Source organism: Symsagittifera roscoffensis, chromosome 10 (assembly GCF_963678635.1).
Source record: "Symsagittifera roscoffensis chromosome 10, txSymRosc1.1, whole genome shotgun sequence".
NCBI lineage: Eukaryota > Metazoa > Xenacoelomorpha > Acoela > Convolutidae > Symsagittifera > Symsagittifera roscoffensis.
Genome location: NC_087071.1, coordinates 20519477 through 20546044, shown reverse-complemented (window position 1 = coordinate 20546044; position 26568 = coordinate 20519477). Strand labels below are relative to the sequence as shown.

The following is a 26568-nucleotide window of genomic DNA, read 5'->3' as shown; positions in this document are numbered from 1 at the left end:
ATCAATCAGGTATCACAATGTGAAACAGAACCACAAGCTATAGAAACCACAGATATAATAGCAACACTCTATTCAAAAGCCCGAGCAACAACAGTTACAGGTTATAAATTCACAGCAACATTTTCCGAAAAGAAAGTACATTGTTCACAAGTCTCGAACGGAAACAAAAACCGACTTGACCATGAATCATTCTACCAAAGTAATATAGAACGTCTTTTACATCTCAATCCCGACGATTGTAAAAATGAATTACTTAGACTAAACATCACAAAAAATAAAAACTCCCAAAGAAAATTAGTTAATTTTCAAGTTTTTTCAGACTCTGTACATCAATCACAACTTGAAAGACACCAAGGACATATAAGACTAGACGAAAAATACCCGTATAACGGCGCACACGGACGATTAACCTATGACCTACATGATAAACACTGGATACCACACATTGGTATAAATAACCCATCAAACTGCAAAGCAGACACAAAAAATAAAGGATACCAAGAAATAATGTTTTTCGATTGGAAAATACAACTCGAAAAAATACAACTCACACGAGATTTATCTGATAATACAATGATCTATCAAGGAATCCGACTACCTTGTAAAAATGATCAAGGATATTGCGACCCTACAACGAGAACACAAGCAACAATTGTTTGGTTCCCCGAAGACACATGTACAACATTTCAAGTAGCAAAAATACACGCTCGTATGATAAAATTTCACGAAAAATATTTCATACAATCAATTCCATATGAACAAGTCCATCCATCACGCAAACTAAGTTCCGATTTTCGAAACATAGACAATATAGAAAATAAATTGACACGTTTTCAAATATATCAAGAAACAGAACTTGCATGTAAATACAGGAATCCACTTCACAGAACACAATACTCTGAAATATTAGTTGAATATGAAAAAGGATTCGACATGACCACTGGTAAAGTAAAAATCGACCCATACGCCACAGGTCATCCTCTAAACGAAGGAACATCCTATATACCAGTTAATTTTGAAAAAAGCAACGGACAACCTGGTGGACATCTAAAACCTTATGACACCAGAAGCACACGCTTACAAGAATTATCACTAATGAATACTACATATTTTGGTAATATCCACTATGATATTCATTTGGATATGAAACTAGACTATACAATTAGCCGCATTTTTCAAGAAATGTCACTCTCTGAATTAGAAACACTACATCAACTATGCGAATTAGAACGAACACAAATACTACAATCACTTGCACTAGCAGTATTAAAAATACCCTACGCAGGATACTTATTATCAGGAAATAGATCAAATTTTTTAGACTACGAAGGAAACATCTTATGGTTTTATACTTGTACTAAAAAAGTATCACCACTATACGTTTTTGAAGATAAACGATGTTATAAAAGAATTCCTATCTTTTATAAGAATAAAGTACATTTCGTGGATACACTTTCACGAAGAACATATTTCTGGGATACCGCAGTCCCATGTGGATCAGAAAATAGCCACAATGTAGTACAACTAAACCCTGATGAAAACAAATATTATCTTCTCACTCCATATCCCACATTAATGCAATCACTCAAAAAATTTTCACCAGAAAGCATTCGCGCTATTGCTCGAAACCCAAATATAGACTTACAATCAATAGGAATCTATTCAAAATCAGATATTCAACATCACATTAGAACACAACAATTCCAAGAATTATTAACACAAATGGACACTATACAAAGACAATCAATAGACCAAAACTTACGCAAACTTGCAGAAACCGCAGGATTTGCCGATATCTACACCCAAGACTATAGCGGATATTTTAAAGACATAAAAGATTATATATATCTAAACGGCGAAAAATACCGTCCCCAAGATATATCACCAATTAACATTTTTAGCTTTGTTACACTCAAAAATGAGATCCTAGATTTTCTAGGATGGCCCTACTACATCTTAGAAAAATTGACTATTTTATACGCAATGTTTAACTTTATTGGATTTCTTTTCTCACTCTTAAAAGGAATCTACAATACATGTGCTATACACACACAAGTAAACAGACAAGCAAGCGTAGCACGCATACTCTTTGCAGGATTTTTTGGAATTTTTTCCACATCTATAAACAAAATTCTTTTAGACGCACAAATAAAAGAATATAACACAAAAATAACAACACGACAAAATACATACGACGAAGAACATAACAATGTCGACACACAGCCAACGGCACCACAATTACCACCCCTACCAAATAACCATCCACTATCCCTAGCCCCGCGAAATTTTAGAAATTTAGCAATCACACATAATCCAAATTTTCGACTCACCACATCACAAAGTCCCGTCCAACATATAATGACACATCCATCACAAGATGATAATACTTATGAACAAATTATTGAACAGCCCCATACCACCGCTTTTCAATCTCAAAATAATAATTTTTTTAGCCCACGATGAGCCGCCAACTTGGATCACTCCATCGATCAAATTCCCATCCAACCAACCTTACCTCTTCAATCCCAATAATACCACTTTTTGCTTTTCCGCCACCCGATTTTCCATCTAGCAATGTAACATCAGGCATGAATTCCGACACTAACTCACAAATTTCAGTTTTATACTCCATTTCACAGCTAAATAACCCGAATATTGAAACCCCCGACGAATTTGCCGACTCAGAACCATCTCCATCCAATAATTTTCATAACCCTTCTCATTTTTCTCAACCTCCTTTTCAACCCATATTATCAAATAACCCTGACCCAATCACTCCTACACCCTCTTATGCTTCCCAAGTTACCCCAACCTACTCCTCATACCATTCTGACCAATCATCTCCAGACACCCCCCGAATCTCCCCAGAGCTAGACAATTTTATTACCCTCCAACAACAACCCTACCACCTTAACACCCCGACCATAAACCAAATCTCCTCCACTACAAATTCATCCAATCCCCCTACACCCTCTTCAAATTATACCGAATCATTAGCACCATCATCCACATCAACTGAATCCTCACTCAACACTAATAGAGCTTATCGCACTTTTAAAAGAAAGTTCCCCAACCATCCTTTCCCAGCAAAACCAGGAACAGCCCGAGAATACATCAACCACCCCCAACATACTAACACTAGAGAATTTTTAGCCATCACTTTACCCTCATTTCCACAATACACCTTAAACACCCCTCATGACGCTAACGAAACACGCAACTTTGTAGACGAATACGTTTTAATGCCCACTCTCTCTTGGACCTCATACTATCATTTCACTAACCCTCTTTGCTTACCTTTAACTAACACATCCATTGATATAGACCGAAACAAAGACATGCTATATCGACTAACTACACCACTCACCGCTAGACAATTTACTTACGTTGGATATAAAAAATCACTAAAAATACACACTGCACCTAGAGCTAACGAATACACACTAGAATACTATGATCACAACATCATCAGAGCTAACCAAGATCAATTCTTAGACGACGATCGCTTCGCTAACCCACAAATCACCGAGAAATTTTTCATCAAGACACCATATGTATTTACACTAAACATCTTCGACCGAAAGTTTGATCACATTATTTCAGAAGCACTAACAAGCACACAAGCGTACGAAAGTTTTAAAGAACGCTTCCAAATCTTTTCACTAACCTTTCATTTCCTTGCACCACACGAAAGAGATTTACACTGCTCACACGATATTATGTTGCGAACTAAACAAACACATACATACAGTTACTATCGTTTCATCCAAAATCACTTTGACCTCCACACACCCTCTAGACAACCACACCATCGCTTTCAATTCATCAATTCAAAATACACTTCACCGTATTTCCTAAATTTCACATATTGTATTAAAAATACTAACCTTCATGGTATTCTTCGTAATTATGACCCCATAACCCAAATGTATATTTTCTGCCCCATCACCAAGACCTTCAACGCAGAAGAATCCCGACCCTTCCTTATCCCGCACGAGTTTGTACAGCCTATAGAAATCCCCATTTTAGAATTCACCCACAACACTAAATTTAACCACAAGTTATATAACTTAATCCAAAACACACCTTATGAGTTTGCAGTAGGCACTGAAGAACTAACCACTATTAAGGCACTTCAATTGCTTTGGCCACTACTTCAAACTAAAAATATCATCCGCATCTTAGCTAAACTACTAACAACTTCAGAACTAATTCACGATATCTTCCCCCACGGTTTTTTCCCCGACGACTAACAGGTAAGTATGAACTAAATGAATATTACTAACTAATTAAAATATTGAAAAACTCACCATTCCTTATTCATGTTTTCTTTAGATTTTTAGCCTTCATCTTCAATCATCTGAAAAATTCACAAAAGAAAAATAAAAAATAGCAAACTTCTTCAAAACTATTTAAAACCCTATTTAACTTTTGCACCAACAATTAAATAAATATAATACCAATGCAGTAAATTAATTTATAAAATTTTCCCCTAAAAGCAGTAAATCTACATATGATGAAAATTTGTATCTTAAAATTCCCCCATTACTAGCAGTAAATTTCCAAATTCTATGCAGTAAATTAATAAAATGCAATTGCAGTACTAACCTTTTGATATTTTCATTCATTCGCACAGAAATTCTATCCACACTCGCACAGCTCGCCCACGAAGAATTGTTTAAAATAATGAATTTCAGTTTCAAGTTTTCACACTCAACAACTCTAACAAATAATAACAAGTTTCAAACTTTCCTTTAACCCGGTTGGAAAGGAATCATATACTAAACAAAACTAACCAACGCAGCTTACTAAATACCACAAATCATAAAATAACAGCATGACTAAGAAAAGGAAACCAACGGTACCCAAACCGGATTAACCCAGTTTAAAACTGGATAATTTATTCTTTTGAAGACTATTACAAAGTCTTAGAAAGAAATAATAAAACACAAAAAAGTCAAAAGACAAACCCATACCACAAACAATTTGCTTTTTGGAAAAAGTACATAACCAACAAAACATAAGTAAAACCACAACAAACCCAACATAAAATGTTGTCACATAACAGGACCCCTCATAAAAACCGCATGAAATCATACTCCCACACCTGGCCTAACCCACCAGGAAAGGACGTCCTGAGCATGCTCTATAGCCGGCCTAACCCACCGTGCTACATCCACGCTTTGTGACCACACCTTTATTTTTAATAAGAGCTACTCAAGGGTGAGTAACTCTTCAAAATAACCGAACTAAAACAAAAAGCTTTTGTGAAAACAACTAACTAAAATCATAATTAAAAAAAATATTAAATTAATAAAAGTTTTATAAAATGTAAAATCACATGATGCAATATATAGATCAGAATACAACACCAAGGACGAACATCAAAAGACAAGACGACCTCACTACACTCGAGAGAGAATGACCAACTATAATCGATATGCCGCTCACAATCACAACTCAAAGGATTTAGAGTACGACTTGACCTCGCAGAAAAGGACTTCATTGAACTAGACCAATGACCACCTCGATGTTCAAGTATACGTACAGATCCGAGTAACCAGGCATCCCCTCCACGCACAATCTCCACGCCATTCCCGAGCTAGATCAAACACAAAAGAAGTTCTCTCCGAAGAACAGAAAAACCTGACATAGCCAACCATTCTGAAACCAGAATTGATGCTGTTGCAGAGACTCAGTCGTTGTCACAAGAAGAACACAACGTCTTGTGTCCTCAATTCCAGATCCCTGGAACTTCCTTAACAAAAAGGAAACAAAAGAAAAATGATGTTCGCCAAATACCAACGTCCATCATCCATCCTTGAACTACAAAAGAACTGTTCTAAAAAACTCTGTAAAACCCGGATGGGTGGAACCTGATCTAAACTATATTTTATGATTGGATAAATTAAATGTTTTACCAATGTAAAGTATTTAATATTAACCAATCATGATCCATCTAACTAACAACCCACTTATTTGTAAGTGCTGAAGTTACTTGTAATTTCAGCACCAGAGAGATTTGAATTTAACTTAGAAATTAGTTGGACTCTCCCGAGCACTTCAGCAGCCGCAATAAACCAGTATACCCTAGATCTATTGAGCCTAGCAGAGACTAGTTAAACAACCTGAGACTAGATAGTATAAGAGTAAGATTAGGATCGGTATTAGACTAAGAAGTTGCACGAATCTATCCGGCCGAAAATAAGATAGCGTGACGAGCAGACGGTGTACCCTATCCGAAATTACTCTATAAGTTATACACTTCGGTCCTAACACAGCTGGTTGTGGAATCTACAAATTACATCCGTACTGATTGCCTCGTACTGACTGCAGTTATTTTTTTTTACAAGTTATACAATTGTTCTTTTCTCTCGGCCTCAAGAAAATGTATCCGGAAATTCCTAACGCTTCTTAAAACAGCGGCGAACAGTTTTATTCTGATATAATAAACGAAATTTGTAAAAGTCATTAGTGCTGTTTGATTTTGACCGGAAAGTTTGTACCAAAGTTTATTCTGTTTTTTATCAAAGTTAACAAAACTTGTGATCAAAACTGTAGTTTTAGCCGGGATTCGGTTTTTCGATTATTCCTTTTCATGGATCTTTTTCCAGTTATTCCACTTTACTCAAATATAGTTTTTCATCAAAAACATTTTTCTTTAGTAGGTCAAATTCCAAAATTACCGGCCCGTTTTGTGAAGTAAAATCAACATACTTTCCGAAGATTGCATGATTACGAACATTTCTAGCTGTTTTCAACTTTCCTCCTCATTTGAATAACTAATTTACCCTGTTATAGTGAAATTAAATTTTGCTTGGTGACCAAATAACTATGTTGGAAAACTTTTTTTTTACCTTGCATCGTAACCTTGCATCGTTTGCCAAAACTGATGCCATTATAATTAGTATTTTTTCACCAATTTAGGTAGCAATTTCTATTATAACAGCAAAAATTGGAATCTTTTCTGCAACGATTACATCACATTATCATTCCCATAAAATCAATTCTTTTTTCCAATTCACTTGAAAAAAAAACTTTTTTCATAATTGCTATGAAACTTAATTTTGTCTAGACAGAATCCCCAGTAAATATGACTCACTAAAAGCATGAACCTATGTTTTATATGAAAAACCAGCCACAGCAACCTTACAATTTTAAATAGTTTTTATGCATTGTTATCATGAAGTAAATAAAAAATCTTCGGACAAAAATCAGTTTTGCAAGAGAATATTTTTAACTCTGTAAAAAAAGTTTAGATCAAAAATTATCTAAGACAATGAATTAAGACATTAGAAAATAATTAAATCTAAAATCAAGAGCAACAAAAAGGAATCAGTGCGACAATCAGTGAAAAAGAAATCAAGCATATAAGCATTTTTGATTTTCTCCATTTGTCGAACTTACCCCTCCCCCTGCTTAAGTAAATTAACGAAGTGCGGTAAGGGGCATCAGGGCGAATTTCAAAAAAAATGTCTGAACGTTGAAAAAAAAACAGGCCAAAATGGTCTTTCATTACGTTTTGATCAAAAACTTGCCACTTTCAGGTCGGTTGCCTAATGGTTACACACAGAGGAGGGACGTAGATTGAAGAAGTTAAACCACGGGTAATTTAAAAAAAAAAACCGAAAGATGACTTAGAAAGAATAAAAAAAACTGTGAAGAGAAAAAAGGTGAAAAGAAGTAACATTTTTCTAACCACATTAATTTTCGCTTAATACTATTCAACGTCTGTATAGAAAAAACAACGCTCAATATTTGAATTTACTATAAGTATTTCAAGTTGATTGACTAATTTTAGAAAAAAAACGGATAATAATCCATTATAGTCTATTTTAATCGATTATATTAAATTAAAATTGATTTTATTGTTTAGAAAAACAGTAAAATAATTATGTGTTTCAATCAATTATAATCGGTTGTTTTTGAGTTATGTAGTGATAAACTATGAAAAATCAGCTGAATCTATTATTTTTACGCCTTTAATCAATTACAATCACCAGATAGTAGATAAGAGGAGAAGCTTCAGTGCAGATGAGCATAGTTGAAACATCCAGAAAAATTTAACTCAATATAGCAGTCAGGGGCGGATCTATGATTTCCTCGAGGAGGGGGGTGCGGATTTTCAAAAAAAATTCGAAAATTTTGACGACCTTTTTTTTTTTTTAGGTCGACCAAATTGATTTTTCTTCGAGCTCTCCCAAAGCACTGTTTTGCCCCTATTTTGGCTTTTTGGCTAATTTTTCTGGGCCGCAGGCAAATTTTTGAAAAAAAAGCCGTTTTTGGGCACTTATTGAAAAATTTGAGAAAAAAATCGCGTTTTTTTTGGCGCGCGCTCCCCCTCAAAGTTAGTATATATTAGCGCCAAAGGCGCCCTAGAAAAATTTTAGGGTCGGTCGGCCAAAAATGGATTTCTGAAAAAGTATCAAAGGGGGGGGGGACCCTTTGGGTCGGCAGGGGGTCGAATCCCTATAGTTTGAAGCTTGAAATTTAAGAGAAGCTGGTTTTTAACTCAAATTGTAATGATCAGGTTAACGAGGTTCAGAAATCACTTCTAACTGAATTGGGTCAAGCTAATCCAACCAAAGTTTGAGCTGAGTACTTCGCATTAAAAAGCAACACGGCGATCAGCGGGGCTTCGACCTGATACAAGCAGTCTCTTCTCGGAGTTTACGATATCAAAAAACGGCTCTTTTCTTTTCCTTTCCCCCACTTGATATAAGCGCCAATTTTATGGTGTGATAATGAGTTTTAAACGTTAGGTTTGAAAATCAACTTTGTTACCAGCCTAATCAGTCCGCATGCATTTTTGTAGCAATCGGAAAAGTACAAAGAAAGGGCTGGAAAAAAATAAGCAGGCAGGAAACAGAAAAAAGCCCAGAAAACTAGTCTCTGTGTCCTTATTTCAGCACATTTTGAAAAAAGTCAAGATTGACTTTTTTGAATGGCCAAATCTTGTAATCAAAATCACAACTTAGCAGAAATCAATGAAAAATTTTTCAAAAAAAATTGCTTTCGAAACCTACTTTCATCTACGATGAAGTTTGTGAAAATTTTGCAAACAACCAATTTGGGTTATCTGATATATGCGCATTTCTTGCATGTTCAAAGCGCAAAAATTTTGACAAAACGCACTGATTTGTACATTTACGTCACATCATTGAAAATATAACGCTCAGGGTATTTTGAATACGTGCTGACATAATTTTTAACGCGTCAGATTTAATTGTTTATCGCTTCTTTGTACTTAAAAATAGAATGGCATTAATTGGTCGCAAAACGGTAGCTAAGAGGTATTTAACGAATTTAAAATTTCCACATTGATTGAATCGACACAAAAAAGAAAATCACGAAGACTAACAAGTCTCAGTTTGACATTTAAGTATCAATAAAAAAGATGCCATTTTTGACGGGTTTAATAACTCATAATATTTAAACGCATTTTTTTTCAACTCGTCTCTCAAAACTATCTCCGTAAGTGGAAAAATGGCCGAGTATTTGGCTCTTAATTAGCCATTTGGATTATTTAAAATTCAACTATCATGCAATAAAAATTGAGAGAAATTATGAATACAAGGAGGAAATTATGTACCACGAGAAAAAAAAAGTGAAGTTATTTTGTTATTTATACTCAACTGTATTTTTTTTTTCATTTAGATTTTTTTCATTTTTTCCATTTTTTGAATTTTTAACTATATCATGTGTGGGCAAGCTATGATCCACAGTATTTAGATATTGCAGAATTGTTGTTTTCAAACTAAAGTATTTGATTCATTAAGTTAGACAAGAAGTAAAGAACAGAACTGAAAGCTGGTCGAAGCTGGGCCTAAAAATGACCGATCAAAACATGGCTGGCAAAAATTGTCAGAGGACTACAAATGCTAATTTCGCACAGTGAAAAAACGCAGTGATTGATTTTTGAAGATAGATAAAGAATCATTTGGGGAATTTCTCCAACTGATAGTTTTGTGTGTTTTCTCCACTTTTTCCACTTGGCCTTTTGTTTGGAGCGACGACAATCAATTTTCACGACATCGATAGTAAAAAATGGGGAATTTTCCAGACAAAGAATCTGCAAGAATCTCTTGTGAAAATTCTCAAGACATGTGTTATCAATTTTCTTTTCAGTTCTTTGCTCTTTTCCCAGTTGCTGCGTATAAATTTAGCAACGATTTGATAGATAAAAATCCGTCCTTTTTTCGACCAGCATTTTGACCAGAATTTAAACTGCTGTCAAAACTTTCATAATTTGGTTTGATTTGAAAATTGAAGTTAAACTTCAATTTTGGGGCAATAAATTGCTGTGGGATAAAACGTCGCCAATTTTTTTTGAATGAATTCTCAAATCGTTTAGATTTTGTTCAATGCCTCCAATTCAATTTTATCTAATTTTTTTTTCAGATCTGATTCAATTTCTTCATTTTTTTGTAAATTGTGTATCAAATTGAATGATTTAGTTTTGCGAAAACTGAACATATAATACATTTATCTTTCAATAATCTGAGCTCAAATGCACTTACTTTTTTCCTCATGCGAGGCTTTATTTTAATTTCAAACTTAAGACCTTAAATTTTGCGTGAACTGAATTTTTCAGTCAGTTTTTGTTCAATTTTATAATCTTTTCAGCTCGATCCTCTTTTTTCGTACTCTTTTCTTTCCCTTTTTTCGAATAAATTTGCAGGTGATATGAAAGAGTGTCAAAATAGTGACAGAGGTATTCTATAATGCATTAGATGGCGTACATTATTCCACTGTAAAGCTACTTCAGATGTGTATATAAGGGGCTTAGCTTACGCAGTTTAAGAGTGCTTCCTTAAAATTAGCCAGGCCGGAAAATCATCAGAAAAAATCAATATAAAAAGTTTTTTATTATTTTTAATGAGGAAAACAATAAATAAAAAAATGCATGCCTATAATTTCTTTTTTTTCTTAAGTGAAAACGGCCCTGAACTCAAACAATTTGTCATTATTGCAAAATCTCAACAAAATATTTTCACGCTTCAATTAAAAATTTTTAGTGCTAGAATAGCTCATTTTTTGCGGTAACATTGCAGTTGTTGCGTTAGAAGTATTTAAACTGTAAGCAAATCCATTAACAGCGTAAACTTGCAATTTGTAATACCGAGGGCCTAATATTGGGGCTATATTCAATTTTGAGAATGACATTTTTATACCGGTTTAGTTTTGATTTATGATGGTACACGGGGAAAAGTTATACGGCTTAATTCAATTTATTGCATTAACTGAGAAAATTATGCATGGTTCAGAGGACCAACGCAGAAAAAACCAAGAGAAAAATAAATAATTGGTAGCTGAGCAAAAACATACAATAGGTTACAGTGGTGCGTTTCTTAGTAAAGAAAAAATTGATTTTTTTGAATTGGCTGCGAAGATTTTTTCGGATGATTTTTTAGGCTTTGAGACAATATTTTACTTCTATAATTCTTATTTCAGTTATTTCAAGAAATATAGTTATTTCACCTCCATTCAGATTAATATACCGGAGTAGCTTAAAAAATATATAATTAAGATAAACTAAGTATCTATCGGCCCATTTCGGTATCAAGAGACTCAAAGAGCAGTCGGAAAACTAAAACGCCAATTGCAGTGGATTATGGAATAAAGGAATTATTATGGCAAAAGTTTACATAATTCTGTTTTGTAAAATTTTTTTGACTGCATTTTGAAGTTTCTTAAGTTGTTTTCGGTGAAACTAAATGGTAATTTTAAAAATTATCTGAAGTAATTTTTGGTGAACTTGAGTGTAATTTCAAAAAAAATTAGGCTAAATTTCCAACTTTTTTCTCACGCACAGTTATATAATTTTATTTCTTATATGATAAACTTCTGCGATACTTCGTCAAAGCAATTTTCAGATTTTTTGCAAAAGTTTTATTGACAAGGAAGCGGGAAAAGAAATTTCGAAACCATGTTTATTTGGAGTGGGCCAAGTTTAGCGGCTTGTATAACCATTTTGCTTACTCGAAATTAGACTAAAAATCAAAAACTTGAAAACAATTTTCTGAAACTGAATTTCTTAAAATAAAATACTAAAATGCTGTTTGAATCATAATTTAAAGACCATTGTAATCTACCGAAATTCTACCGCTTTGATGAGAGATTTGTTGTAATGTGACTACTTTAAAATAGTTTCAAAAACAATTGGTTTTTTTGTAGAAAAATAGGGGAACTGTAAAGCTCAATCAGCAGAGAGTAATATTAAAACTTACAATGAGTCTGTTTGTTTATTTCGCCCAAAATAGCTTAAACAGCGCTAAGCAAATAAATTAAAGCTTTGTTGAAGATTCCCCAAGCGTTTTACAAACATCAATTTGTGCTCTCATAGTTTGAGATTTATGAGTTTGGAAGGATTAAATAAAAAGAACCCTTACAATTAATAAAAAGATAGATACATTTTTATTATTAACACATTTTCAACTTGATACAAGAAAAAAGCTTTTCACAGTTTTCGAAATATAGTCCAGGATAAAGATATAGTCGAACTGATTCCATATATCAGCTTTGTACAGCTAGCTTTTCTTATTGTCTGTAACAAGGTAACAGAAGTAGCGGAATATTTGTTCTCGGGGTGTTTTTTTCCTTCAGACAAATTTCGACTTTTTAACTAGCCATTTTTGACGAATTTTTTTTTATATCATTGAAAAAATATTGTTGTCCTGAAAAGATATTTCATCTGTGATTTTTTTTGTAGAGTTATGTGGTGTTAAACTTTGCCATTTTGCGTTCACATTAAGCGTTCACAAAAAATCCTTTTTTTTATTACAATTAAGTTTGTCATGTTATTACTGCTCCATAGATCTTAAAAAACAGTCATAACCTCAAGGCTTCACCCTGATACGAGCAGTCCTGTTAAAATTTCACACTCAAAAACTGACCAAATAGCTAGCATTTATTATTGAGCGTAATTAGCTGCTTTCAAATCAATGCACCTGATACATAATATCAGACGGATCACCTTTGGAGGCCAAACATTTCAACTGATTGAAGAAAAAAAGAAGAAAAGAAACCATAAAAGACAGTTTGGATCTTAGTCTCAAAAATGGTCTTGTTTAACTGTCCCAAGGCTCCCATTTGGTTTCAATAAAAAAATCCTCGTGACAATATTTTTCAGTTGCCAAAAAATGTCTCTGGTCAAAAAGTCTCGTTACGAGCAAAAAATAAGAACAAGTCATTCAGCTAAAGATTGATACAACTTATTGTAAAACGCTGTTTTAATAAACCTCGCACAAATGAACAATATTTATGAAATCAAACGGATTATTTCAAACAAGTTATTTCAAATTGGGTTAGGATTAGAAAAAAGTTGCTGAGAATTAATATGGTGCAATTTTTTCTCCGACAATTTTAACCAAAATTTTACCCCAAAAATGGGTCATTTTGGTTGTTTTAAAGTAATCAAAAATCAAGCAACAACTAGTGAGTTAAATGATGAGAAAAAAGTACCTAAAAAGCTTCTTACAAACTACTCAGCTCAACAAAGTTCTAGAAGGGTTAAACTTGAAAAAAATTGCTTAAACTTTGGAATTTTATTCTTAAGTAAAAATATTAATTTTTATACACTAAAAATGTCCTTTTTTGCTACTTTTTTTTCCTATCTCATCAATTAAGTCGTTAGTTTTAGCGTAATTCTTGTTTTATTTAAAAAAAAAACAAAATGACCCATTTTTGTGCTCAAACTTTGATTGAAATTTTCCCAGAAAAATTTGACGCATAATAATTCTTATGGTGAAATCTTAAGGAAATTTTGCTCCCTTCCCTTTTTGTCTAACTGAAACTCAACTTCAGAACTTCAGAAAACTTCTTTGAAATTTCCATTTTTCTTCGTTTTGTCACGATAACTGAAATCAGCACTGTACCCTCAAATCTGTTGGAGCGGGGTTGAGGATGTTAACTTGGTACTGAGTTGAGGAAGCTTCAAACAAAACAGAATCGAGATTCTTAAACGCAGCGTTCAAACGTAAATTAAACGCTGAGATGGAGGATCTTATGATCTGATGTGGCCGATATTATTTTGATCTGGTAGAAAAACTCATAAAACATTTCGACTCTTAAAACCTTTGCTTACATAGAAAGCAAATACAAGACTACTGGTATCAGGTCAAAGGCCTGAATGTTCAGACTGCTTTTAAGGTCTATGGAGCAGTAATAACATGCAAAAATTGAATGTAAAAAAAAGATTTTTTTTTAATGAGATTTTTCGTGACAATGATCGGCAACGGAATATTTATGCTCAATTTGGGTTTTTTCCTTCAGACAAATTTCGACTTTTTAACTAGCCATTTTTGACGGAATTTTTGTGGTTATCATTCGAAAACTATTGTTGTCCTGAGCTAAATTTGAAAAAATATTTTACCTGTGCTTATTTTTGTTAAGTTATGGGAGCTTCAGGATTGTCATTTTGGGCCAATTTGGACAATAAACGCGCGATATATTTTTCGCTATTAACGCGTAAGCAGAGATTTAATCCGTCTTAGAAATCGTTCTAAATTGGTTCAAGGAAGTTTATATGCCACAATTGATTTGGTAATAGGAGCAAAATCTACCACTTTGTACTTCATAAGGCGCGGGGGTGGATGTTTTTTGCAAAAAAAAAATCCAATTTTTTTTTAAAGTTTAAATTTTATTTCACTATATTTAAATTTTTAAAGTTATTACTGCTCAATAGACCTTAAAAGGCAGTCTGAACATTCAGGGCTTCGCCCTGATACGAGCAGTCTTGTTTGAATATATGAGATCTTTTGTCAGATGGGATTGTATTGTGTATAGGGATAATCATACATTTCACCCTCAAACATTTCACCCCTCAAGTTTTTAGCCCATAGACTATTTGCTGTTGGGTTGTTATTTGTTGAGTCCTTCAGTACAGATATGAGAATTGTTTCTGAAAACGTCTGATGACGGCTATGGGCACAAAGTACCAACGAGGGTGCAGAGCTTACACCGCATGGCGCGCACAAGGCGATTCCGTGAAATTTGTCAATTTAAAAAAAAAACTTGAAGCTTTTTCGCTCAGCATAAAGGTAATGCTCACCTTTTCCTACTTATTTTTCATTTTCGTTTCAAAAACCAATTCAAAAGGCTTCTATAAGCGCACTTGTAATGCGATATCCCCGTTTCATTTTTGCCACTAATTGTGGGGAGAAAACATTTGAAATATCATACTTATAAAAGCTAGACAGGTCAGATGTCGTTTAATTTGGAACAAAGAGACTAAAAAAGCTCATTTGTTAGACAAAAATAAAATACTAATTTGAGACTCAAAAAAGTTCATTCCTATTAAGGATCATGTGAACAAACTCAGATCTTAAAAAAAGTTGGAAGAAATTGAACCAAAACTGTTTTGATTTTGATATAAAATAGTTTTTTTTTCAACCTGGAGCACTGAAACTGCAATAAGAGATGATACGAAATGATATGCAAAATGAATATACAAAATAAGTAAATGAATATGTAAATGAATATACAAAATGATACAAAATTTAGATTTTAAATTTTGCTCAAATCAGATTTTCAAAAATAATTGTCGCTCTAGGTACACTGGCAGCCCAGGACAAGGTTAAATATTACAAGGTTTTTCTTTTTGCAAATAAACTTACCCTAAACTTTCAAACTTTGCTCAAATTTTTTTAAAAAAAACTAGTTTTTGTTATACTTTAAAGTTGTTTAAGTTCCAAAATGAAAAGATTAGACCCATTTTAGATAACTCAGACTTGCATTATACTTTCTTGTCCGAGCGCTGTTGTTTCGTATATTTTCTTTTTGATTAAAAACTAAGAACGACACAAATTGAAGGCAGGAAATTAGAACGAGACCCCGCTGATATAATTCGGCCTAATGATTGTGCCCACTTAAAGGGGGGTTGATTAAAAGGTACAAATAAGAAAATAATGACTCGGACAAAATAGGGAGATCCATATGAGTACGACATTTAATGTCTCGATACACAAAAATGGTCCAAATTTTTATTCTCAAGCTGTTTCTATTTCAAAGTATTCGTGGAATTAGAATTTCAAATAATACTGTGAAAACGCCCTGTTAGCATGCGCGACGGTTAATCAAAAAAAATTTCGACACGATTATTCTTAAAGGAATCAATACGGGATCACTACAACCTAAGTTAGTGGATATACTAATATGCATGTATCATTCAAGTATAGTTTTTCTTTCTTTGGCGGATCAGTGGTCGTTATAAGCAATTTTTAAAACTTTTTTCCCGCATATTGTCACGTCTGAGCATGGCTGATAGCTTAAAAATTACTCAATTTAAATTAAAAACCCATGGGTTATCCTTCTGTAAAAATTCTGCTCGTTTGCTTTACTCGCTCGAAATTGAACAAAAACTCAAAATATTCAAATTAGTTTTTCTTAACACTCGGTCAATTAAGAAAAAAGTTCTGATGTCGTCCAAATCAGGGCTAAAAAGGCTTTAAAGTGATATAGAAGTGATATAGCATTCTTACCATTCTGATGGTTATTTGGGATATCTTCTCTTGGTTGAAAAACAAAAAAAGCTGCTCGCTGGCTTTTCTGCTTCAATATTAGACAAAAAATCAAAAGTTTCAAGCCGGTTTCTCTCAACACTGGGAAAAATTGATGGGAATTGTTAAATGTTTTTCGAATCACGACTGAAAAACTTTGAAGTGATATATCATTCAACCTAGTCTATTGATTGTTTGTGGTATCTCCCCTAATACAAAGTTCCTCCCCTTTTTCAAAGGTTGAACTAAAAACCACCTCAAATCAATTTGATGTGGTTTAAACTGCCGCCAAAACTGTGATAGGAACAAAGATATAGCGCATAACCACACCGGAGTTTCAATGATAAAAATTGTTCACAATGGAAAATCATTTTTTAAGTTTATATCATTAGAATCAAATAGTTTTAGAAAATTGGACTATTTTTGCAAATTTGATTATATCGTCTCTATAATCGATTGTTTTCGTAAAATTATGATCAATTTAAATAAATTAAAATCGGTTTTATTGCAATTGAAAAGTATTATAAATGACTTATTGGATTATGATCTCAACCATGTTTTTCTTTTTGGAAGATTACTCAATACATAATGCCGTTCTCCATCTACCCCTCCCCCTAGTTTGCCACCACCTGAACTACACCATTCCCCCCGCATCACCGCCCCTCACGCTGACAAGTGTAGAGTAGGGTTCTATGCGGCAGGTTCAAGGAAGGACATCAATTGGGCTAGAGATCATTTAAAAACGTTAGCCAAAAATTTGAGAAACTACAAAACTGCCAAATCAGAAATTGTTATAAAAAGCTGAGAACAAGATAAAAGTTTTCTAGGCCAAATTAAATCTAACTTTATCTGAAGCGACTTCTTTTAAGCAAAAAACCGTTATGCTTTTTTTTCTTAAACTGCACTGTTTATGAAACTTTCAGACTAATTTTTATAGAAAACGATCATAATCCATACTATTCAATTGGAACCGATCAAATTGGTTTTTATTGATGCGGCAAAAATTAAGAAAATAGTCTTTTTTCAATCAATTGTAATCGATCTTTTAAAAGTTTTTTACAGACTGACAATCAAAACCGAATGTAATGGATTTTTTTTTATCCATGATATTTCAGTCCAGGTAATTATTCCAAACTGGCCAAACTGGCACTTTTAAAGTCTTGATATTTTTGTGCGAAAAGATTTTAGGCTAGTATATTTTCAATCTTACCTAAATTTGTGATCAATCTTACAAAAATATCACATATCAAAAATATCACAAAGATCAAATCAAGAAAAAATAGTGGAAAAAAACAATCATCACATTTCATTTTTTTGTAAAATTTTAAAACTTTTTTCGACCCAAAACTTTTCTATCGGGACTTCAGGGCTTAACCCAGATGCAAATGGTTTTTTTTATGTTTAAAACGACGTTATTTTTCAAATTACGAGATTCATGTATTCCATTCATTCCATTGAACATCATTCATCACTGTTCTAGTTCAAATAAAAAGCCTCAAAATATTCATAATTTGGTGATTTAATAAATCCCATTGACGAAATTCCCCGTCCTGTGAAATGACAATTTAATCTACAGGAAAGGGTTGGCTTAAGACTTAAATAAGACTTTATTAGCCTCTTTTCATCCCATCACATACCATCAGTTCCTCATCAGTCTTTTGTTATAATCTAAATTATAACTAGAATTATTTGGTCTGTAACGCTACGGTAATGAAATGGTGGACGAAAAACTACCCGCTGCTAACAGTGAAACAAGCTCGGACTGAATTAATGCATCTTTTTAAACCGCGCAACGGGGCTACCGTAACAATGTGAAAATATTGTGAAAACCAAACGAAAAATTCCCTGGCATAATTAATGAAGAATAATTATGAGAGCCAAAAAATGGGGAAAAACACCTTATCCAGAAATCGAGTCCATGAAAAATTAAATTTGAAACTTTCTTGTAGCTAAAAAATAAAAACTGAATCTATACTTATATATGTGCAACATAAAAAGCATTTCAACTACATTTTACGGCGAAAAGAAACAAAGTTTTGTGGTACAAAATTTGACATTTAAACATCAATTTGGCCATTTGACTTTGATAAATGAAGCAATTACCATTTTTGCTGGCAGCGAATGGTTTGATGAAATTCAACACTGGCTGGTAAAAAATGAAGTGCTGATTGGTGATTAACACACCTTCCTTATGTTGTTTCATTCCAGGGCTCTGTTTCATAATCCTCTTTATTCCGAATAACGCCTAACAAGATGATAAATATATCCCTTTGTTTGACGCTGCGTGTGTGTGTGGGGAGGGGGGAAGGAGCATTACTTCAAAAAAGCATTACTCTATATATATTTTTGAATTTCACCTAATCATTTTGTGCCAAAAAACTACTTCAAATGTCTTAGTATGCAGTCATAACACTCAGTGGGTTACCCTGGTACGATGTGCTTGATCCAGTCTTGTCTTAATGTATCTGATTTGCGTCCAAACCCCCCCCCCCCCTAAATCTGAACTCGAGCGCAATTAGGTCAATATTGAGTGAAAACAAATGAGCCTGTATTCTGGCAGGTTGAAAAATGACCGAAAACACAACAAAATTGAATCAATATTTTAGAATTTTTTTTTTTGATAAAAACAAAATAGCAAAAAATTGTTAGCTCCAAAAGGCCAAAGTTTCGTTTTTTGATCCTCTGCGCCTCTATTCGGTGAAACTAGTGTTGCTTTTGAAGCAACGTTTTACATTACTCTACATAGTTTTTCTCGCAAAATCAAACATCGCATATTCTTTGATTTTCACAGGTACACACCAATTCCCATATTTATTATTTGAAAAAAAAACCATGTAAAACTTTCATAACTTTCGCAGTAACCTTTCATCTTTTTTGTTATATATTTGTAAAAACAACAGATTACTGGAAAAAACTAGATGGCGTACATCGTTGTGGTCAGCTTCGAATCACATTAAAAAATCATTGATAACAAAGATCGAAACGTTTTCTGATTTAATGTTCAATTTAGAATTCATCTCAATTCTTACCAATTCAAATTTTAATTAGACAAAGAGCATGAAAAAATGGCTAATCATAATTAAAAAATAAAATTCATGTTCATGAGTTCTATGGAAACAACTTTTGGGTATAATCATAATTCTCATTTTCTAGAAGGAAATTATGTGAACTCCTACCAGTGACAGGCGAATCTAGCTCAAAGGACAATCAGAATCAAGACTTCTCAAATGGTGTCATCGAGTGTTAGGCAATTTTTTTATTTTGGTTTAAAATTCGGAGTATCATCAATGGAAATTGTATGACTAGCAATTTTTTTGTTAACGACAACAAATAAGTAGTGTGGAAATTGTTCCGTAAAAAAATTGTTTTCTGGCAAAACAAATTTTGTTCTCAAAGTAAATTATTTTATTAGAAGCAAAATTTAATTTTTTGTGTTCATAGCGTAGTACTGTCGGAATGTAAAATTTTTTGTAAAAATTTTTGTCGAAATATAAAAGTTTTGTTTTCATTTGTGTATGACACTTTTAAGACAATTCAAGTTTTTTTTCTGTGCATTATAAATGCATATTGTCCAAATTTTGGTCACTCTATTTGTGAGTAATCTAAACGCATTTGTGTTTTACCAACAAAAACATTTTGAAAAACAAAAATAAAAAAAAACGAATTTTTCAGTTTATGAAAAAAACTCTAGTCAGAAAATTTCTATGGTTGAAAAATCACTAATCATAGACCTTAGATGCAATTTTCTGTAGATTCAGAATTGCATAAAAATTGCTTGACTAGAATTTTGGTCAATTTGGGATATTCGCATAAAAAATTACACCTTTTAAAAAACCAATAAACTATTATTTCTATTATTTTTTCAATAAATCATCTTTCGTGTGAAGTAAATAAATGAATGTCTCATCCAACTGATTTTTAAAAGTGAACAATGGAAAGTAATAGCAAAAGTCGTTGGCTTGTTTCTGCTATAGCGCCCATGACTTTTTCGAAACTTTTCTTTATTGCTCATAGTTTTTCAAGTAGCGTAATAACCAGTGCAATTTGATTGAGACTGCTTGTTTTAGGGCGATGCGTTCCTTCACTCAAATTACATGGATGAAAACCAATTATGAAGTAAAAAATTTGTCATTTTCTAAAATTTTGTCATTATAATCAATTTCTGTTGAAAGTTGAGTCCAAAAAAATATCATCATTACCGTCATTTTTTTGGTAAAACCATGATTCATTATAAGCCAATTCAAATCCACTATAAATGATTATTATGGATAATAATCTATGTATATTTTGCAAATTTTATTGCAAAATTTGCAGCAAGTCCCGCTTTTTTTGAATGCTGGAGGAGGAGGGTCGTTTTGCACGTGAAGGGAGGGAGGGGGGAGGGTCAGCGAGGGGAAGGGGGAGGGGGGTGGGACTATGTGTGTGTGTGTGTGTGTGTGTGTGTGTGTGTGTGTGTGTGTGAGTGAGTGTTTAATGTTGTTTGTGACGGGGACATACGATGCTAGAGAGTTGAAAATTGACAAAAATTGGAATAAGGAGGGTAAATACTGGTCAGCAAAAATTAGAAACTAATTATAGGTTTGAAAAAAAGTAAACAGAAAAATTGGAAACAAGATAACGATTTTCAAAGCCAAAATAAATCTCTATTTATCAATTGCAATTTGTTAAGCCAAAAGCAACAGCGAGTTTCAAATATACTGCACGGTGTTGCACGAAATCAGACTATTTTTTTGAACAAAAAGATAATGAAGGGATTTTAATGACTTTACGAAAAGTAGGGTTGTCACCTTTTTTCATCGGTTACAATTGAAACTTGTTTTTTTTTTTTGATTTTTCGTGACTGTCAATGCAGCTCCTATATAATAGAATTTTAAATGTGAGTTTTGCAGTGGCTATTGTGACCGACTGCCGAACATTCTTTGTAAATCGTTCTCTATTTGGGTTTTTGAAGTTGAATAATTAATAGCAATTTTTGAACTGCGCCTCTGGCAAAACGTAGAAGTATTTATTGCTTTAGTTGGACAATTGCAGCAAGTCTCAATTGAAATTGAAGCTTAGGTTAGCATGTAATCATTGACTGCGCACGCCCACGCGAACACGACAGAAATAATAAAAGATGACTTGATCGAAATTGTCTTGGTTAGCCCAAACTGTCCAATTGGGCATAGTAGTAAACGTTCAATTGAGATATGCTCTGAAAAATTTGCGATCACCATGAAAAATTTGGAATGAAAAAACCGGATTTTTTGATAAAATAAATTAAGGAAAAAAAATCATGGTCTGTTCACCAAAGAAAACAATCAAAATATGGTCTGTTCAGCTTTGTACGGAGATCTGCAGGCATACAGGCTAAATATTTAAATTATTTTTTTTCTAACTAAGAAATCATTCTTGAACATACAGCAACAAGTGACGTTCTTATCAAACATATATATGTGAAACCCATTTGCAATCTATTTTTAGCTGTTTCACAATATATTTTTTAATTGAACAAAAAATTTTCTAAAACGACTCTATAAGTAAAATTTGTTGCTAATTTTGTGAAACTGAAACTGTTTGCATAAATAAATTTGAAACAAATATTAAAAAATCGTATTAACAGCGTTTCTTAAACTAAAAACTTGTTTTATTGTTTTTTTTTCGAAAATTTGGTTTGCGGCAAAAAAGCGAGTTTTCCGCTTTCTTTAGCTTCCATTCGGCGTCCTAATTTTCGTTTTGAGAAACGACTTCTTAAATCAAGCTGAGTTGGGAACTCCGGAATTAGAGCCAAAAGCAATATCAAGCGGAAAACAATATAGTAGCGGAAAACAATATCATAGCGGAAAACAATATAAAGTTATGAGCACTGTTTTGTTGTTTGTGTTTTAAATCGTGTTTCCTTTTTCTTGCATTGTTCTAAAGTATGATTTGAAATTTTTTTTATTATAAAATAGGTCTTAAGAAAAATTGTTTATTCAGCAGTCAGTTTTTAAATTGATTCTAAAAATGTTTTCAAGCCTGCTTGATTTTGAATTTTGAAGCTATTTAAATTGTTAATCGAAATTTTTATTACCATTTGAAGCTACCATTTTGTTTCCTGATTTCACGTTTTGTGGATTTACCAGATACGAGGGTCTAGTCTAAAAAGTGGTATTCAACGGCAGAAATGTGATATGCTTGCCGTTGTGGAGTTTCAAGGACATAATCAAAAATATTTGGTTTTTAATAGTCACTCAAAAATTTAAAAAAAAAGTTTTTATGGAATAAAAATCGACTATAAGAATTCTATTTTTCAATGCGAAAAAAAAAGATCCATTATCAGTCGATTAGAATCTTTTTAAATTTTTTTTCCGTATGAAATTTTCATGTAGTTTAATCGATTATAGTGATTTATTTTCAGTTTTCAGTGCTTTTTAAATTTTTTGTAATCGTTCACAACATAATTTCACTTCATGATTTTGATTTATTTTTTGACGTCACTTTGATGCCTCCACTCATTAAACTAACAAAATATCAAACTGCAAAGTAAAAAATTTTTGCGGGAAGTCAACTTTCATAGATTTTGTGTAGAACAAAATCAAAATCGATTATAAGGAGGAAAAAACTGGATAATCGATTATAATGTGTTTCAATTGATCTTTTGGAATGAATGTTGTTCGTTTATCTTGAACCATGTAATCTAAGTTGTCTAAAATTTGCCATGATAATCAATTTTTAGCCACGAAACATCGGTTCGGGTTGTATGTGGATTCAACAGAGACTGTAAGTGGAACTTTTTACGAATGATGATAAGCAGCTACAAACGTCGAAGTCATTTGTAGTTGAAATTAGGGGTAGCGAAAGCTCATTTTTGTACTTTTAAGTTACAAATCCATTGGAAATCCATCATAACATGCCCGACAAAAACTCTATAATGATGTAAATATGATTTTGAGTTTATATTTTAGTTGAAGCAAATTTCACTCTGTAAAATTGGATATTTTTTAAATATTGACCTGGTATACGCTTTTGATGATTTCTTCTTTGTTTTTTTTTATTAATCTAATCACAGAATATCAACCAAAGTTACTTTAACAATGCAACAGTGTTTTACCTGTGTTTGTTAGAAGATGGAAGGTAGCAGCGAAGATAAAATAACTCAAATGCATTTTCGTCCTCAAATTGGAATAAGAAATAAAATATCGGCTCTTTAGTATCCCTTTCTGCTATTAGTAAAATGAATGGTATTGTAGTAAAGAATTATGTCAGTGTTTTGACTTACTGAAATAATGAGGTATGGTAAAGATATATGTTAATATGTTTTATTTTACCAACAAAAAGTAGGCGTGGGATTAATCGATTATTTTTTGAGCTTTTTTAGCTTTTCAGGTAAAGGATAATCAATCACTAAAATCACAATGGCTCTTTCCATTGTAAATAATTTGAAGGCTGAATATAGAATTAAACTAAAGCGCAGAATTCGATTTCAAGTTTTTTTCCTATCTTGTGAAGTGATTTTAAAATAAAAAAAAATGTTATTCGCGTTTCAAATAAGTGATGCGTTCTTAAAACGATACTAGAAAAACCTTTTAACTAGGTACAACAAGGTTTGACGATTTCAAAAACCGATTGACGTAATAAATAGGATTGTATTCCATTTTTCCAAGAAGCCTTTTATAATCAGAAAAGAAAGGGTTTAAATGTGATAACTGAAATGTCGAAAAGCCTTTGAACGTTTTCGTAATTTTGGGAAATATTTTTCGCGATGGTAGATATTCTTTTAGCTAGAATTCCAGGAAAGAAAAAATATTAGTGCTTTTGTTTATTTTTGTTGTTCTATGTTTACTCAAAGGTAAAATCGCCCAAGACAAAGAACGGGTATTGTTAATTGGGTGAAAATAAGCAAAATAAACACAAATAATGCATTTTGAAATCCCAGAAGACGCGTGAAATTTAAATAAGACTATGAATACGATTTGCTTGAATAAATCTAGCCATTGACGGAAGGTGAAAAACCAAAATATTTGCAATAAATTTTGAGAATGAATTAAATGTAGCTGTTATTTATAGTAAAAAGTAAAAGTTAGTGAACTCTGAAGTTCGAACAATTTTATTGCAAAACTCATGGCGACCAAAATTTGAAATTATTTTTTCATATTATTTCTAGATTTTCTAAGCTATTCAAAAGAGACGGGTTGAAAAAAAAATTTTCAAAAGATGAATGCCCACAGTCATTCACAACAAATTTTTTAAAATTTTTTAAATCCCTTAACAGATCATTTTAGACATTTTAATTAAAAAAAAACTAACCTCCAAGTGCCTATAAAAACTATTAAAAACTTAAAATGATTTTTTTTTGTTTCAAGATGGGCTGATTTAAGGGAGAGGGTGCTGATTTTGCAGTTTTGTGGTCTTGACCTTCCAAAAATCAAAAAAAAAACCAAATATTGACTTTTTTGCATTTTTTGTAATTCAAAAAGGCTCTGTATGTTTAAATTAGGGTTCAATTTCAAGATAATTATCAATTACAGTTTTTTTCAATCCCTGTTTTTTTCCAGATGTCGGCTATAATTTTCAGGCGGGAATAGGCAATTGTCTATAAACTTGCATGACATTGAAGGTAAGCAATTGCTTAATTGAGCAGAAATAAAATTTTTTCTCAAAAACTATTTCAACAGCTTAAAATAAATTTCTATGGGTTTCAAAAAAAATTAGCGTGCGTTTTTCAGCATTTTTAAATTTTCAGTTTTTGGAGTTTTTTCTATGCTCCTCACGGGTTGAGCTCTCATTGAAACTTAACGATGAAAACTAAAAAAAAACAGCGATCGCCATTGATGAATTATTGATGTTCATTGCCTCAATAGCAGATTGTATCGGTAGATTATCGCTAATTTGGCCAATTTTCATCAATGAAACAGCGATATAGAGCCTATCAAACTGAGCAAAAGTAGTAAGCTACAGGGGTTCGCTCCCTCTACCCTCAGCTTTAGAGCCATGTATGCTACCTTTGCGGCACTAAGTCTTAGTTATTCTCAAGAAGTAGGGCTTGTCAACTCACACTCTCTTCTGGAAGCAACTAGAAAGAGTTAAAATTTCTTAAGTTTTAGCGCTGATTTTCTACGGAAAAATTACTGAAATAGCTCTGAATTATTGCACGTTTAGCTAGGAAAAAAACTCTGTGTTATGCATGAATCAGCGCTGGAAAATAGCTATCATTGGGTTACTACATAAAATGCGATAATTAACAATAAATTTTTAACCCGGGCTGGCTTTTACAAACTTCAAAGTGTAGTTACCAAAATTTTATGATTACCAAAATAAAATAAAAAAGCACAAAAGATTTGGTAGTTTTTTTCATAATTGCAGTTATTTTGATTAAATTTCGAGATGTTCAAAAAAATATAACGTACAGAAAAAAATTAGTTAGCTTTAATAAACTTTTTTGGAATTTTTTATACTGAGAGAGATGCAGTTGTAATTAATTGAAGCTGAGGTCTTTTCAGATTATACAATTTTCAGTTTGTATCCGCTTCACTTTGAAATTTGAAGTTTTCAAAGCACATTTCTCCAAGGCGAATGTTTCGCCATTGCCTCAGTCTGCATGGAAAAAACAAAACAACAGTTGATTCGAACATTAAAACGAAAAGTTTAACGTAAGAAACCAATTGTTGAAGGGAAACGCCTGTTAAGGATTCCTCGAAAATTCTTGGTGAAGAATGCAGTTTTTAAAGACAAAATAAAACTTTGATTTATATAATTTTTTTTTCTTTACGTAATAAGTAGTCCAGAAAGCTTCGCTGAACTCACTGTTTTTTATTTTTGCGCGTTTAAAACTTCAAGTTGACCAAAACGACCAGTATCAAGCAGTCATGATTTCAAAAAAATAAAGATGCCATACTATTTTAAATTTAAGTATCAAATTTTTTCGGAGCGTAAAAAAACTAAAAAACAAAAATAGCATAATACGATGGAATGTTTTCTATTAAAACCATCCGGAGTGCAAATATTGCGCTTTACAAAGCACTGAATACTAAAAAATTTCAGAAAGCACTGAAGATAATTAAAACAGCAAATTAACAACGATAAATTTGAAACATTTAAAATCTAGAAT

General features: G+C 32.6%; 3 protein-coding genes across 4 annotated transcripts in view; 2 read left to right on the top strand and 1 right to left on the bottom strand.

The window, feature by feature from the left end:
- LOC134855194 (dnaJ homolog subfamily C member 10-like) overlaps nt 1–26568 on the top strand; it is a 434156-nt gene that overhangs the window by 323019 nt on the left and 84569 nt on the right. The gene's annotated exons all lie outside the window — the stretch shown is intronic.
- Nucleotides 1–26568, top strand: part of LOC134855193 (dnaJ homolog subfamily B member 9-like) — a 427207-nt gene that overhangs the window by 323026 nt on the left and 77613 nt on the right. The window lies entirely within an intron of this gene.
- The window catches only part of LOC134855275 (uncharacterized), a 98865-nt gene that overhangs the window by 71277 nt on the left and 1020 nt on the right, over nt 1–26568 (bottom strand). For both annotated transcript variants that reach the window (XM_063871754.1, XM_063871755.1), the window contains exon 2: nt 23572–24578. In XM_063871754.1, coding sequence (XP_063727824.1) covers nt 23572–23626 — 55 coding nt within the window. In that variant the 5' untranslated portion in view covers nt 23627–24578. The remainder of the gene's footprint in view (nt 1–23571; nt 24579–26568) is intronic.